The sequence below is a fragment of the Geospiza fortis genome, unplaced genomic scaffold (genome assembly GCF_000277835.1).
Source record: "Geospiza fortis unplaced genomic scaffold, GeoFor_1.0 scaffold29, whole genome shotgun sequence".
NCBI classification, from domain to species: domain Eukaryota; kingdom Metazoa; phylum Chordata; class Aves; order Passeriformes; family Thraupidae; genus Geospiza; species Geospiza fortis.
The window spans coordinates 4,865,201-4,879,730 of NW_005054349.1; the positions used below are offsets into that span (position 1 = coordinate 4,865,201).

The 14,530-nt window shown below is 42.8% G+C and overlaps 1 protein-coding gene across 1 annotated transcript in view; it reads left to right on the forward strand.

Annotated features, from left to right (window-relative positions):
• The window catches only part of BRWD3 (bromodomain and WD repeat domain containing 3), a 41,874-nt gene extending 27,969 nt beyond the window's left edge, over positions 1-13,905 (forward strand). Inside the window, exons 23-36 of the mRNA XM_031058796.1 lie at positions 3-85; positions 515-626; positions 1,024-1,085; positions 1,171-1,326; positions 1,995-2,115; positions 2,600-2,725; positions 2,809-2,890; positions 3,443-3,499; positions 3,837-3,977; positions 4,196-4,348; positions 5,196-5,359; positions 5,850-5,947; positions 6,379-6,537; positions 7,737-13,905. Coding sequence (XP_030914656.1) covers positions 3-85; positions 515-626; positions 1,024-1,085; positions 1,171-1,326; positions 1,995-2,115; positions 2,600-2,725; positions 2,809-2,890; positions 3,443-3,499; positions 3,837-3,977; positions 4,196-4,348; positions 5,196-5,359; positions 5,850-5,947; positions 6,379-6,537; positions 7,737-8,524 — 2,302 coding nt within the window. The 3' untranslated portion in view covers positions 8,525-13,905. The remainder of the gene's footprint in view (positions 1-2; positions 86-514; positions 627-1,023; positions 1,086-1,170; positions 1,327-1,994; positions 2,116-2,599; positions 2,726-2,808; positions 2,891-3,442; positions 3,500-3,836; positions 3,978-4,195; positions 4,349-5,195; positions 5,360-5,849; positions 5,948-6,378; positions 6,538-7,736) is intronic.
• Positions 13,906-14,530: the final 625 nt, after the last annotated feature.

The window sequence follows — 14,530 nt, forward strand, 5'->3', positions numbered from 1 at the left end:
AGGTACCATGATATGCCAGATGTTATTGATTTCCTTGTGCTGCATCAGTTTTATAATGAAGCCAAAGAAAGGAACTGGCAAATAGGTGAGGTTTTTTTTTTCCCAATTCCATGTGTTTTGCACCATTTCTGCAGCTGTTTAATGGGACACACTGTCTTTATTACATGATGTAAAGGACTATACACACGTGATATTGTAAAGATTATTGGAAACTTTTATTTGATGTTTGCTGCAATTCCTCTAGAAAAGAAAAAAAGAGAAATGAGAGAAACTGTTCCAAGAGCAGTGATAGCAGGAGAATCTCCTGATCTGTTGGGATCTGAGGTGTGAGGCAGCTGTGGGTAATTCCCAGAGATGGGCAAATCCTGCCCTGAGGGCAAGGGCTCAACTCCTGGGGTGCAAAATGCAGGGATGGAAGTAGAGTGTTCACAAAAGAGGGAGCTGATTCTCTGAAAGGAAATATTTAGCAATTCTTGATGTTGTTCTTTTCTGAGTGCAATGTTTGCCCTTGCAGGGGATCGGTTTCGCAGTATCATTGATGATGCCTGGTGGTTTGGGACTGTGGAGAGTCAGCAGCCTTTCCAGGCAGAATATCCTGATAGTTCCTTCCAGTGCTACAGTGTCCAGTGAGTATTGCCATGTCCTGGGGCTCCTGCACAACTCAGAGAACTTCAGAAATGGGATCAAGAACCTCAAGAATTAGAATCCCTTTTTCCATTTAAATACATAACCAGACACTTTATTTACTTATTTAATTTCACATATTGTACTTCTTAATTGTTACTTACTATTTATTTATTTTAGAATATTTTGAATATTTACTTATTTAATTTTTGAATTTATTCCTAAAGCAACAATTCTGGTATAAACAGCAGTGCAGTGACTGTATAGGAGACACAAGAGGAAAATAAGGAGTTGGAATGTCTTGATTCCTAACTAGAGTGACCTTTTGGGTCAAATAAAAGAAAAGGTGTGTCTTTATATTCAGCTCTAACTTGTGCATTTGAATGAATTTTTTAATAGCTGGGACAACAATGAAAGAGAGAGGATGAGTCCATGGGACATGGAGCCAATCCCAGAAGGAAGTAAGTGTGTGTTGGATTCCTGTCCCTGCACAAAGCAAACAGCTCTGGGGCCCTGCATTTACGCTCTGGAATTGTTCCTCTGCAGCTGCTTATCCGGAGGAGGTCGGTGCTGGAGTTCCTGTGACCCCAGAGGAGCTGACAGCTCTTCTCTACAAGCCCCAGGAGGGAGAGTGGGGGGCCCATTCCAGAGATGAAGAATGTGAACGAGTAATCCGAGGGATTGAGCAGCTTCTTTCCCTTGGTATGTTTGGAGAGAAAAGGGGGAAGGATTAACAATATCAGGGAGGTGGCACAGGACTGGAGAGTGCTGGGACTTGGAATGTACTCAACTAAATTACTGAAAAGAGCCTTTTAAATTTCATATTTCAGTTTCCAAGCTAAAGTCCCTTTTTTCCTGGGGCTTCACCTGATTTCTTTCAGTGGAGCTTCCCCAGTGGGTCATATCTAAAGGTGAAAGAGCAAAACATAATTAAGCCCCTCAAACCCAACCAGCAAATCCTCCCTAAATACCCTCACCTCCAAATTTCTTGTAACTGATTTGTAACTATTTAATAGCACACTGTGCTTTAAATTCTGCCTCTGTTTACACCCAGGACGTGTCTGTGTCCTTACTCAGTGTTGCATGTTGTAGTATTCCTGTTGTAAATGCAAATGCCTCGTTCCTTTCAGTCAGATTGGCTGCTGGCACACAAATCTCAGAAGTGATATTTAAACAAAAAGTGCTTTTTCAAGAGCAGGAATAGATGGTACAAGAGGAGGAACCCTGCCCTGTGGGTAATGACATTCTCAGCTGTAGATCTGTGTTGCTTTTGCTGAATTCTTCGAAAGAAACCCCAGAAACCAGTAAAAGGAATCTTGGTGGAACATCCCTTGGAGGCATCTAAATCACTGTGGTCTTTTCTCTTGCAGACATTTCTAATCCCTTTGCTGTTCCAGTGGACCTTAGTGCCTATCCCATGTATTGCACTGTTGTTGCTTATCCAACTGACCTCACCACCATCAGGAGGAGGCTTGAAAACAGGTTTTATAGGTGAGTTTGGGTTTGTAGCTGACATTTATTGCATTTATTATTATTATGTGGAGCTGAATGCTGTTTAAGGTCCCTTCAGCAACTGCAGAAGATCAGATTGGCCTTGGGCAAAGTGAGTCTTCCTGAATAATAAATTCTGCTGGCCATGTTAAGGCAAAAGCTGCTGTAGCTGGATCTGGAGTGTTGGTTGAACGCCCTGAGTCTGGCTCTGTGTTGGAGGCAGAGCACGTTTGCTTTGTTTCCATCCCTGCTGCCTTTGAGCAGGGGCTTTGCTTGTATTGCAGTTGCCAGAAGGAGACTGAATGATGCTGGAAATCTCAGCTTTCCCAGTTAATTTGGGAATAAATAATGTCCTGCTCTTATTTTCCCCTCTGAAGACAACCTGTTTCTGCTTGATCTGAATTCCCAATTCCATTTTTTATCAAAGAAAAATAACATACACCTTCCTGTCCATCCCATTCCTTAAATTTTGTTTATTTTTCAGGAGAATCTCTGCTCTGATGTGGGAGGTAAGATACATTGAACACAATGCCAGGACTTTCAACGAGCCAGACAGCCCCATAGTCAAAGCAGCCAAAATTGTGACAGATGTCCTGCTCCGCTTCATTGGGTGAGTTTGGACCTCACAGACCCCACAGCTCCAATTCCTGGGATCCTTCATTGTGTTCCTTGGTTTTTGTCATTGTCCTGCAGAGATCAGAGCTGTACTGATATATTAGAAATCTACAACAAGGTGAAAGCAGAAGACCTGAGCAGTACTGATGAGGAAGAGGAGGTAAGATCATTTCCTTCCTTTTTAAAATTCAGCACATGAAAGAAATGTTGATTTTTGTTGAGTCTTTATTTTATGGGTAATTGCACTGAGTTTTGGAGATGAGGCTGTTTAGGCTCACCTGAGACAATAAGCTCCCTGAAGTAAAAATGCTTCTTGGAACTGCCTGTCTTTAATCTTGTCTCAGTACATGATGTTTTGTGGGAAGGATGAGTAATGAGGGGAGCCGGGAAGTGGAGCTGTTACTCAGTCAGAAGGACAACAGCTCTCCATTGTCAACGAGGCAGCAGAGCTGATTTCCTTATGTAATTCTGTGTCATTTCCCATCAGTTAATCCCTGGGGTGAAATGTCAGGTAGAATCCAGGGTGGATATCACTGCCTTGAGCTGCTTCCCTCTCCTGACACCTTCTTCCTCCCCTTCAGTGCAGTTTGAAATGTGCTGTAGTTCCTGTTGGCAAGTGCCCTGTGGTTGTTGCTGGCTGGTTTTTAACCCTTTTTCCATGGCTGAGGGTTTTCCAGACCTGCCTGTGTGTGATCATTCCCTTTGCCTTTAGGTGGCAGAAGTGGATGTGGATTCTGATGCTCCAGGCACTTCCTCTGGGAAGAGACGAGTGAGTGAAATTTCTGCTGTGGTCATTTTTTTTAAATTCGATTGTAAGAAAATATCTCCAGCAATCAAATTTCGATGCAGCTGATAAATATAACAAGGCTGGAGCTGAAATATTGCAGCTTCTCATGGGTTTGAGAGTTATATATGACCAGAGAAGGCAAATTTGTTTGATTTGTCTCATTTGCATATTGCTGTGCCATCAGCTCTGCTTTAATCTTCCTGGATTTCTGTTTTTAATTGGGTAATGCTTTAATTGCAGAATGCTGGGAGATTAGTAGGAACTTCAAGGGAGCAATGTGAATATTGTGATACCATCTGCAATACCTGTTTCCCTGCAGGTGAGACGAAGGGTGAAGAGGCAGCCCATGAAAGCCAGTGCTGATGCTTGGAAGGAGCAGTGCCAGCAGCTCTTAAACCTGATTTATGAACGAGAGGACTCAGAGCCTTTCAGGCAGCCTGTTGATCTCTTCTCTTACCCTGTAAGTGCAGCTTCCACACCCAGAATTGTTCCTCCTTTGGCGGAACATCCATGCTGGGCATGGCTCTGTCCTCTCCCTTTATTAGCTGATGTTTTCAGGGAATTATCTGCAACAGCTCTGAAAGTAAACTAATGACTTGGGCCACTGGATGAGCACTGAGGTGATGTTAGTGCTGTGGGATTTGAGAGCTTTGATTTTTCTCTTGTATGTTCTCACAGGATTATCGAGATATTGTAGACACTCCCATGGACTTCAGCACTGTGAAAGAAACCTTGGAAGCAGGAAACTACACCAGTCCCTTGGAATTCTACAAAGATATTCGTTTAATATTCTGCAACTCTAAAGCTTACACTCCTAATAAAAAGTCTCGTGTAAGTGATAAATTTTAATGTCTGGTTTTTTAACAAAGACCTTGGCCCTACATGAATAAAATACATGAAATAAGGTCTGAAGAGCAAAGCACTGTTTGGTGTAATAAAAATAACCAGGATACACCAATTCTGTGGTTATCAACTTGCTTTGTTCTGCTCTCCCAGATGACTTCTAACATCCATTTTCATCTGGGACGATGGTACTTTTGCAGCTGTTCCTTGCAATATTTGTAACAGAAAACTGGTCACCAGTTGCTTTTATTTTTTTCAATAATTTATCCCTGTAAACAAAGTTATCAGCTTGATAACTGCACATGTTGTGGATGAGGCTACACAAAAGCAAGGCCTAGAAAGAGGACAGGAAAGTGGTTTAAAGATTTTGACATCTGGTTTACAGAAATTAGAAATGAGGACATTTTGGGTTGCTTCTCTGTAGCTCTGTAAGGGTGGTGTAAGGACAGTTCACCAGGGATGTGAACTGTGCAAAAACAAAGATGAGGAGATGTGAAATCCAATTGTTTTTCCCTCGGTATTCAAGTTATCTTAAGGCCTGCTTCCATGCTTCATGGGGATTGACAAAGGGGATTGTATTCCAGTAATCCAGAAATCATTTTCTTTCAACTCTGGAAATACTTTGTACTGTTACTAAATCCTTTTAAGAAAACACTTTCTGTTGCAAGAGTACACATGGACCATGGAAGGAAATAATCTGTAAAGAGCCTCATAGTGGAACATCAGTGTGAATTTTTCATTTGTGCTACAAAGTCTGGCCATCTCTCTGATGGTTTTTTGGTTGATCTTCAAGTTATTCAACTCTAATAAGCCTGACCATTTTTCCTCACTGCAGATTTACAGCATGACCCTTCGACTCTCTGCCTTATTTGAGAATCACATGAAAAACATCATCTCTGAGTACAAGTCAGCAATGCAATGCCAGAAGAGGAAAAGGCCTCGGTACCGAAAACGGCTGAGGAGCAGCAGCAGCTCCCCTTCAACCAGCAGAGCATCCAGGTAAAGCAGGGATGGTGATGGGGAGCCTGGCTGGCACTGCCATTCCAGAGGAATGGGTAGATGTGCTTCTGGGAATAACCAGCAGCAGTCTTGCTCATTTCCTGATGAACTTGCTCTTTTGGGAGATAAAATCATGCTCAAATTTGTAGTTTCTAATTCTGGCAAGTGAAAGATGATGTGGTTACAAGTGTTCCCTCTGGAGGAAATGAAAGATCAGTTGTCTCTTTACCTTTTAGCTGATGAAAAAATGTTGTGTAACACTTCCCTGCCTTCATCTGATACGTTATCTAAGTAAACTGATGGTTTTAAAAGGGGGGATAAGACCTTGTCCCTGCAAACTCCTATATCTTTAGCAGACAGCAATGTGGTGTAACTATTTTCAGTGTTATCACACCTGGGAAGAAGGGATCACTTTGCAGGAGAAATCAGTTTTATATTTGAGTCTGTGGTGATAACAGATTTCTCTCTTTGGGGTATTCTATGTTTGCAGCCCAAAAGGGAAACAGAAGCAAGTGAAGATTCAACCTAAACCCAACCAAAATACCTCACTGCCCCTGACCAGGACTAACTCTTCAGTCTCATCTCATGGTGAGGAAATCCAGCCTTTCTCTTAGAGCAGCTTGTCTGTGCAGCTTGAGTCTTGTCCTCATGAGATACATGCAAAACCTGCCTGTTGAAGGAGCAAGGTCCTCAAATGTGTTGTCTGTAGGTTGCTTTAGCTGAGTTTGGCTGTTGGGAAGTCCTCGGGAAGGATCAGGGAATTGGGAATCTGGGTCTGGCCATGATAGGAATTATTCCAGTGACAGATGCTCAGACTTCCTGTGTATGGGCCTCTCTCCTACAGCAGTGAAGGATAATTAATTAAATTAATCCTACTTGGGGTTACACTCAGGAGGAATCACCAAGCAGAGCAGCTTGGTGAGGTTACCCTGACTTGAGCTGTTGACAGAACCTCCCCAGACACAGCCCTGTAAACAGCATAAAAATCACCCTGTCCCCTTGTGCTGTCCTGTCTGAAGTTTCAGATACAGCAGAAGAACCTCTGGGTTCAGCCACTGGTGAAGAGCTGGAGGGTCAACCATCTTCATCAGGCTCAAATGCACAGAGCCGGAGTGGAAATGCCATAGACCCAGGGAAAAGCAGACCAGTCAGGAGCAAATCTACACCAGTGAAACAAGGTGAGAAATAATAATTCTGTGCTGTGACTGACTGGTTTCACTAGAGATGAAAGATCTTGCTTCTGTCTGATGTTTATTGCCTCAGTGTAGCATTGTTTATATTCCTAAACCATACCAAAAAATTGAATTTACTTTGCTCCTTTTCTCTGTGGTGTCTTTTCTGAGGTGTGGAATGCAGATGATTCCATGTACATCTTAAAAAGTCCTTTAAAACTTTAAAGTCCTTTAAAATCTTTCCTGATGGAAAACTTGATTGCTCTCAAGCTCCTACAGTTCCCTCAGGAATTACAGAAAGCAAACAAACCAAGAGAATCCCCATCCCAAAACCTTCACCTTTTATTAATCAAGCTGAAACCAAAGACGAAAAAAAGTTTACAAAAATATTTAAATATTTTTCTCACATGCAAAACAGAAGAAGGGAAACAGTTCAGGTGTGGTAATCTGGGGGATGAGTTACTCAGTTTCCACCAGGGTGGGCACTACATGGGCATTTCCTAAACCTTGGAGCCTTTCCCAAGTCCACACTCCTGTGCTGTAGCAGTGCTGAATGCTGCAGGTGAGCTTTTCCTGTCTTAAAGAAGATATTTGATCTTCATTGTCACATTCATAACCCTGAAAACATGGAGGATTTTGGGTCCCAAGCCAGCAAGATACTTTATTGACTTTTCATTTAAGGTGTTCAGCAATCCTTGTGAGCTTTCTTGTGTCATTGACTTTCTTGAGTTATGCTTTCCATTAATATTCTCTGGACTAAGCCTTTTGAGAACGTGCATTTGATAGGGAATAAATGCTGCTTGCACAGTGTTATTTATGTGTATGTATAGTTTTGAAATGGATTTTAGAGTTTTCCTGCCTTGGCACCCCAGGTAGGATTCACCTGACTGAGTTTTAGATGTTTGTGTCCAACCTGGTCACTCCAGGCTCCTGTTTTGCCTGGATCTTCACTGAATTCTTGCTCAGGAGAGTTTACAGTCATTGCTTCCAGGTAAAAACTGTGTTTACTTCAGTAGATTTTCCTCTTAGAGCACCTGCTTGTGTCCACAGCACATAAAGGGTGAGTAATTCCCAGTGGATCATTCCTGAGCACACCTCAGAGACAGCCAAAGAGAATCCCAAAGGCAACTGCAGCAAATCCCACTTTTTGTGTCCTGTTTGGCTGTGGTGTAATGCTGATGGGGTTATTTTGTTATTTTGCTTAGATCACTCTCCTGATGGGCCCCTCACCAACGGGGATGGCAGAGAACCCCGGGCAGGAGTCAAGAGGAAGCTGCTGAGCGCCTCCGAAGAGGATGAGCACCTGGAAGAGGCAGAGGAGGAGGAGGAAAAGAAGAGAGAATTAAAGGAAAAGTCTGGTTTGTCTTCATCAGAAAGTGGGGAATCGGGATCCAGCTCCAGTTCTGACAGCAGAAGTGGCTCTGATTCCGACTCGGAATCGACCTCCAGGACAGACCAGGATTACATCGACGGCGACCACGACTACAGCAAAGTTGTGCAATCCAAAAAACCCAAACGCAAAATCAAACGGAAACTCACCGGGGGCAAACGGAATTGGCAGGGCCGAGGCACAGGGAGGAGGGGCAGATGGGGCAGGTGGGGCAGGTGGAGCAGAGGGGGACGAGGGGGCAGAGGTGGAAGAGGCTGCGGCAGAGGAAGAGGTGGCGGCCGGGGAGGACGGAGAGGCCGAGGAGGCCGAGGGGCCTCGCGAGGAGCCACCAGAGCAAAACGCGCCCGGCTGGCCGACGATGAGTTTGAAAACCTCTTTGGGGGACAGTTTGGGGAGAATGTGTTCGGAGGGAGGTTCAGCCGACCTCCTCGGATCAAAACCAGGAACGAGGGCAGGAGAACTGTCCTGTACAACGACGACTCCGACAATGACAATTTTGTGCACACCGAGGATCCTTTGAACCTTGGTACTTCCAGGTCAGGCAGGGTGCGGAAAATGACAGAAAAAGCCAGGGTCAGCCATCTCATGGGATGGAATTATTGACAGATGGAAAACTTTGGAACAATTTTAAAAGAACTTCAATGGCCTTCTACTGCAGGGATTTTACCAGAAATTCTACCAAGCAAGTTGTGCGGGGACTCCACTCATGTTTCACAGTGGTGCTTTTCCATCCTGTCAGTTTGTGTTTGTTTTAAAGCTTCAGATCTCCACACTTCATTGGTCAAAACAAGCCTTAGTCATTAGGCCTTAAATTACAGAAATTCTTCCCCACACACTACGAGTTCATCACATTACAGAGGCTTCCAGCTTCTCAGTAAGAACATGACATTTTCGAGTCACGCTTATGACTTCTCTCCCTCATTTTGTTTTTGTATTATAGAAATAGCACCTTCTTACAGAGTTTTTATGTGGTTTCTGCCATAAATCCTTAGACACAGTAATAATTATAACTTTTGCACAATACACCAATCCTAAAGGCAGCTATAAAATGTTTACAGTTTCTATATTGTAAGAAGGATCTGGATTATTTTAATCTTCCCAGGCCAAACGTTGATGGAATTGTGCTGAACTGAAGTATGTTCATACTACAGTTTTGGGGGTCCTGATGTGCTTTCTATCGGTTCTTTATCCGTGTATAAACAGTGACAAAGGGTTGGTGCCTTGTAAATATGTAGCAAACCTTTGATGTGGTGTGTCCTATGTGTGCATTAACTTTATTAAAAAGAGAATACTTGAGAAGTATGAATATCTAGACAAAAGGTGCCAAATGCAAAAGTTACTTGCATCTATTTTCTTTTTGTCCTCTCATATTTTTATAGTATTAATCGAGATTGTGCAGCTAAAGGGGTGACTTCAACATTTGAAAGGTTCCTCCTCTTCAAAGCATGATTTTTAATAGTAGCTCAGCTACCTCTTATTTACAACTACTGGAAACTGAAAAGAAAATAGATGCTGTTATTCAGAGCATGGTGAAGAGGCGAGAAGGAGCGTAGAGGGGTGGAAGTTGTGAGTAGCTGTATCTTCCTTGTGTTGCCACCATGAAAACAAATGCAGTGGTTCTCAGAGATGTTTGGGGCAGGTGGGGATTTGCTTGTGCAGAGGGGCTGCTTGGCCCCACTGCCCCGTGCTCCATGCAAATGTGGTTTGGGCCCGCTGGCCCCTCGGAGGGGCTGAGGGAGCTGTCGCCCTCCCCAGACTGACTCTTGTGTCTCAAGCTTCCAGAAGAGAATTCCTGTTGCACTGTGCTCTTGTTGTCCTGGGAAATGCTGACTTGAAATCCTCTGGCAGTGGTAGTGCAGTTGGTGAGGAGATCCCTGCTCTGGCTCCTCGTTGACCTCGGCGGTGGCGTGGGCTGAGCTGGAGGTGAGCAGCCTCTTCCTTCCTTCCTGGGCTCTCCTGGAATAGATGTGGGATTCCAGTTTCCTCCCCGTGTCTGACAGTTGAGAGCCAGGTTACAGAGAGAACAGACTACAAAGTTCCAGTGGAGTTTTTTCAAGGTTTTTAGGTTTTTTTTAAGCTTTCATCCAATATCCTGAAGTTCTTCTGTGCACAGCTTGGTCAATAATTCTGGAAAACCTCAGGCAGCAAAGAGTGACCCATGTATATTCTCAGATGCAGAAGGAATTTAATTTTTGACTTTCTATATTAAGCACTAGCTATTTTATCTCGCTTTCCAAAAAAAATCCTAGATAGATGCAAAAATGACTTGAAAATAAAAAAAGCAGAGGTTTAGTTTTGTGATGGAGGAGAGTATATCCTAAATTGCTCATTAATATGAGTTTATGGTACAGTACAAAACCCACACTTTTTATTTTGTAAGGAATGTTTGGAATCAGCTGTAATCCATTGCTAGACTTGATTTGGTTTTTGATGGGGGGTGGGGAAAAAACCAAGTACAGAGGCTCTCCTAGTTCTGTGTTGGGCTTTAAAGTATAAACACCTGTCCTGTCATCTCTCTCATATATCTGTATATATATACACGCATTTATATTTATAAGAAATGTATTATTTGTTTGACTGATTGGTCTTTTTACATATGGTAACCAGGAATAGCATGTATGCATCAGTCCATAGTTGGAATCATATCCCTTAGATCAGTCCTGTGAACTAATGTAAACACTATGGGTTCTATCCTAAAGCCTGAAAAGCTTGAAATGCAAAAGAAATGCTTTTTTCCTCTATTTCTGACTGGCCGAAAATCCACTTATTCCTTATTTATTTTGTGTAGGGGTCGGGGAGAGAGAAACCACAGGGATTCCAGAGAAATCATTTTATAAGTTGGTGTATTTTAGCAGCAATTAGAGTAAGATTAAATATGTTCTTAACTGTATCTTTTCTCTGTACTGTGAAGATACCAGTGAAGCATCACTTTGCTGTGGCGTAAGTATTACTGTGTCCCATGACTATGAGCTAGAGCAGGGGGTGCTGGGACAGCAAAATTTAGTGTAAAAATTGAAAAAAAAGCTTCTTTTTTTTGTGCATGAGAACCTTTTATAAGCATGACAAATAACTTGGGTTTAGAGCTGTTCTTTTTGCTTGGATTTGTGTCTGGATTCTTTCTCTGAGTTGGGCAGTTGATTTCTCATAGTTCTGTGGAATAATTACACTTTTGTAGGAACTTGGATGCTCTCAAATCCCAAATCCTATCAGGAGCCACTTATCGGTGTGGTAAACTTAGGATTAGCCCACCAGGTGCAGCAGAAGCAGGATTTAAAGTGATTTAAACCAACCAAAAGCTGAGCTCTGGGCAGACTGCAGAGTCAGGAATGTGCTGTCTTTCCTTGCACTCTCAACAAAAAACTCCAGACTCTGCCCAAGGAATGGGATTTAAGGTCTGATTGTGAATGGGTTCCTGGGGTGAGCAGGCAGGCCAGGAGCTCCTCAGTTCCTGCAGATGTTTGGGCATTGGTGCCTCTGTTCCCTTGAGATGTCCCACTGGCAGATCCAATCCCGACTGCTGGGGCACCTCAGGGCCCTTGGGGACACCTTGGGAAAGGCCCCAGGCCCCCACACTCCATCCTGCAGAGACAGGACTGAAATCCTGGGTGTCTTTGCTCTCAGCTTCTCCCAGCCCCAATCCACTGTCCCTGCAGCTCCCCTTTCTCTCCAGACCAGGGCATGGATGGCAGAGCTTGTTTGGCAGTAGTGAGGTGCTATTGTCTTGGACATTAAGGAAATTTTTTCATGGAAAGAGTGGTCAGGCATTGGAACAGGCTGCCCAGGGAGGTGGCAGAGTCACCATTGAAGAACTGAGCACATGTGGCCCTTGGTGGTTCAGTGGCCGGGATGGGATGTGGTTGAAGGTTGGACTTGATGATCTTGGAGCCTTTTCCAACCTTAATAATTCCATTATTCAGCCCAAACTTCACCTGCTTTTTATTTTCTCCATCACCGTTTATTTTCCTCTTTGCCATGCCTCACCTCTGTCCTGTAGTTTCCTTTTATAGACTGTTTATTTATTCTGTTGGAAACTTTGGGTATCGTGATGAATTTTATTTCGGCTGCCAGGCTGTTAGGTTTAATCCAAATCTTTCTGTTGGTGCTTGAACTTGGATGGATTTGGGCAGTTTTATCCCTCCTCCCTCTTTCCATCACTCCTTTCTCCATCAGCCAAGCAGAGGCCACCCCCTAATCCCAACCACCCCCACCCTGCAGACACAAAAACTAAAAAGAATTGTGGAGAAATAATTTTTGGAGGATTTTTGGCTACTTCAAATTCTGCATCCTGTTTGCATAGTTTCATTTTCCTGGAATGTTTTCCTCAATGTCTATCTCAGCTGCTTTTCCTGTGGGGAAGCAGAAGGACTGAGTAGTTGAGAGAGCATGGAAAGGAGCTGGCACCAGAGTTTTTAATTAATTTTTAAAAATTAAAATATTTGGAGGCTCTCTTGACTCCCAAAAACAAGATGACCCTTGCAAAGCATTTGGATCTATCAGGAATGTCTCTGTGCTCCAAATAACAGAATATCAATGTAAAAAAAAAATCATTTTAAATCACTAATTTTTGATAAAAACTTGATTCATTCCATCTTTGAGTGGTGAACACCAGGGAAGAGTGAACAGCTGCACGTTTGAGGATATTGTGTCCTGATATCTGGAGCGTCCTGTCATGAATTCCATGGGTTAAAAACGTCTTTGTGTGTTTACATGTCTTAATTTTATCTTTTTATTTAAAACACATCCTGCAGAATTTTGTAAAGTACTGATGATTTCCTGAAGGAGCAGTTAACCCTCCAAGGCTAACTCTATATTTAATAGGTAGGGAGCTGTTGTTGTGTTCTTACAATGTGTATTATAGCAAATCCCTGCGCATGAGCGACAGAGACTTTTCAACTCTTCAATATATCCGAGGTTTACACATGGTAAAAAAACTCCTTTATGTACAGTAAGTAACAGCCTGCAAAATTTAGTCTAAAACTCGTCTTTTTTTAGTCTTAGAAATGCAAAGACCTGTTGGAAGCTTGTATATTTTTACTACGTCGTGTTCGGCCCACAGCGAACTCACACAACTGTGCTATGAATCCCTGAAAAATTTAGATTTCCAGTGGGAATTGCTGTCACAGCCTTAACTCTAGTGTTCTAAAAATGGTGCTGAAATACATTTTTGTGTGTGGATGTGGGTACCTGATCCGAGTCTGTGAGACTTCCAAGGCAAACCAAGCACTTGGAGTTACTACTGCTGGTAGTAACTGCAGCCATGCTGGGGAGCTGGCAAATGTGTAAATAGTTGGGAAATAATTCCACCAGTGGGAAATCAGGAGCAGTTCCTGGGTTTGGGGGTTTTCACTGGCAAGCATTGCGGATCTTGCTGGGTTTGGGGTCTGTGAGGAGCTGTTTGGGAGGCAGGGGGGTGAAATCCTGCCGGAATATTCACAGGTAAAATCCAAATCTGCCATTTCTCTTCCTAAAATTCTTCCTCAGAGAGTGGTGGCTGCTCGGGTGTGTTCAGAACTCAATGTCTGAGGATTATTTTTCTGTAGAAATACTAATTCAGGCTCTTCATTCCTCCATGAGTCATTAGAGCAGATTTCATGTAGAAATACCACTTGATGTCAGAGCAAAATTCACATGATTTAGGCTCTCCAGGTCGTGTTCTAGATTTAAAATACTCCAAAAATGCACAAAATTATTAGAATTATGTCTACTTTCTATATTATTTTTTTCAGGTGATATTTATGCCCATATCTTCACATCCGCTATCTCAGGTCCCTTTAATGAATACTTCAGGGATTTTGATGCCACATGTTGGCAGACCAAATGTAATATTTATATGCAATGAGCTGTTAGTTTTTTGTATTGTACAAATGTAAATTTGTAAAGATTTTTTTCTAGAGTTTTTTTGAAGTCACTGATGTAATCTAGGATGTTTCATTTTCCAGCTGTGGGATTGTCTTAATAAAAAAAAATAAAAAGAGAAACTGTTACTTTGGTTTTGCATTGCTTCCTGAGTAGTTGATACATTGGAAGGTAAAAAATAAAAAAAAAGGTAGGTAGAATGGAGGTTTTAAGGTTAAAAAAATTTGCTTTCTGATGTAACTGGCTAATTTTATAGTTTTAATTGGAAGTTTTATAAACTGGATTTAGAAACTTTATTTATAAATGGATAGAGAAACTTTTATACACTGTGAAGGTCTTGAGCAGGATGGGATGGAGACCCTCACCCCCATCACCATCCAGTCTGGCTCCAAAATCCCATTTTTCTGGGAAAAAAGGGTAGAAGTAGCTAATGATTTCTTGGAAGAAGGGTAATATGCCTGAAAGTGCTGTGAAATGGCTAAAAATGCCATGAAAGAAGCAGGGGAGGAGGAGGAGGCTCTGGACGAGGTCCCTCAGCCACTGTGGGACAGGGGTGGGTTCAGGGGGTGACAGCTCCAGGGGAAGGTTGTACCTGTTACCTAAGGGATATTTCATGGGAAACAAGGAATTACTCCTCTGCTCTTGCCCTTGATAAATAGCAGTGATAACATTGTTTAAACAGGGATTTTGGGGGTGGATGGGGCTGGGTTTGTGTAGAGCTGCCGAGGGGGGGATCTGCGCTTGGCCAGGGGC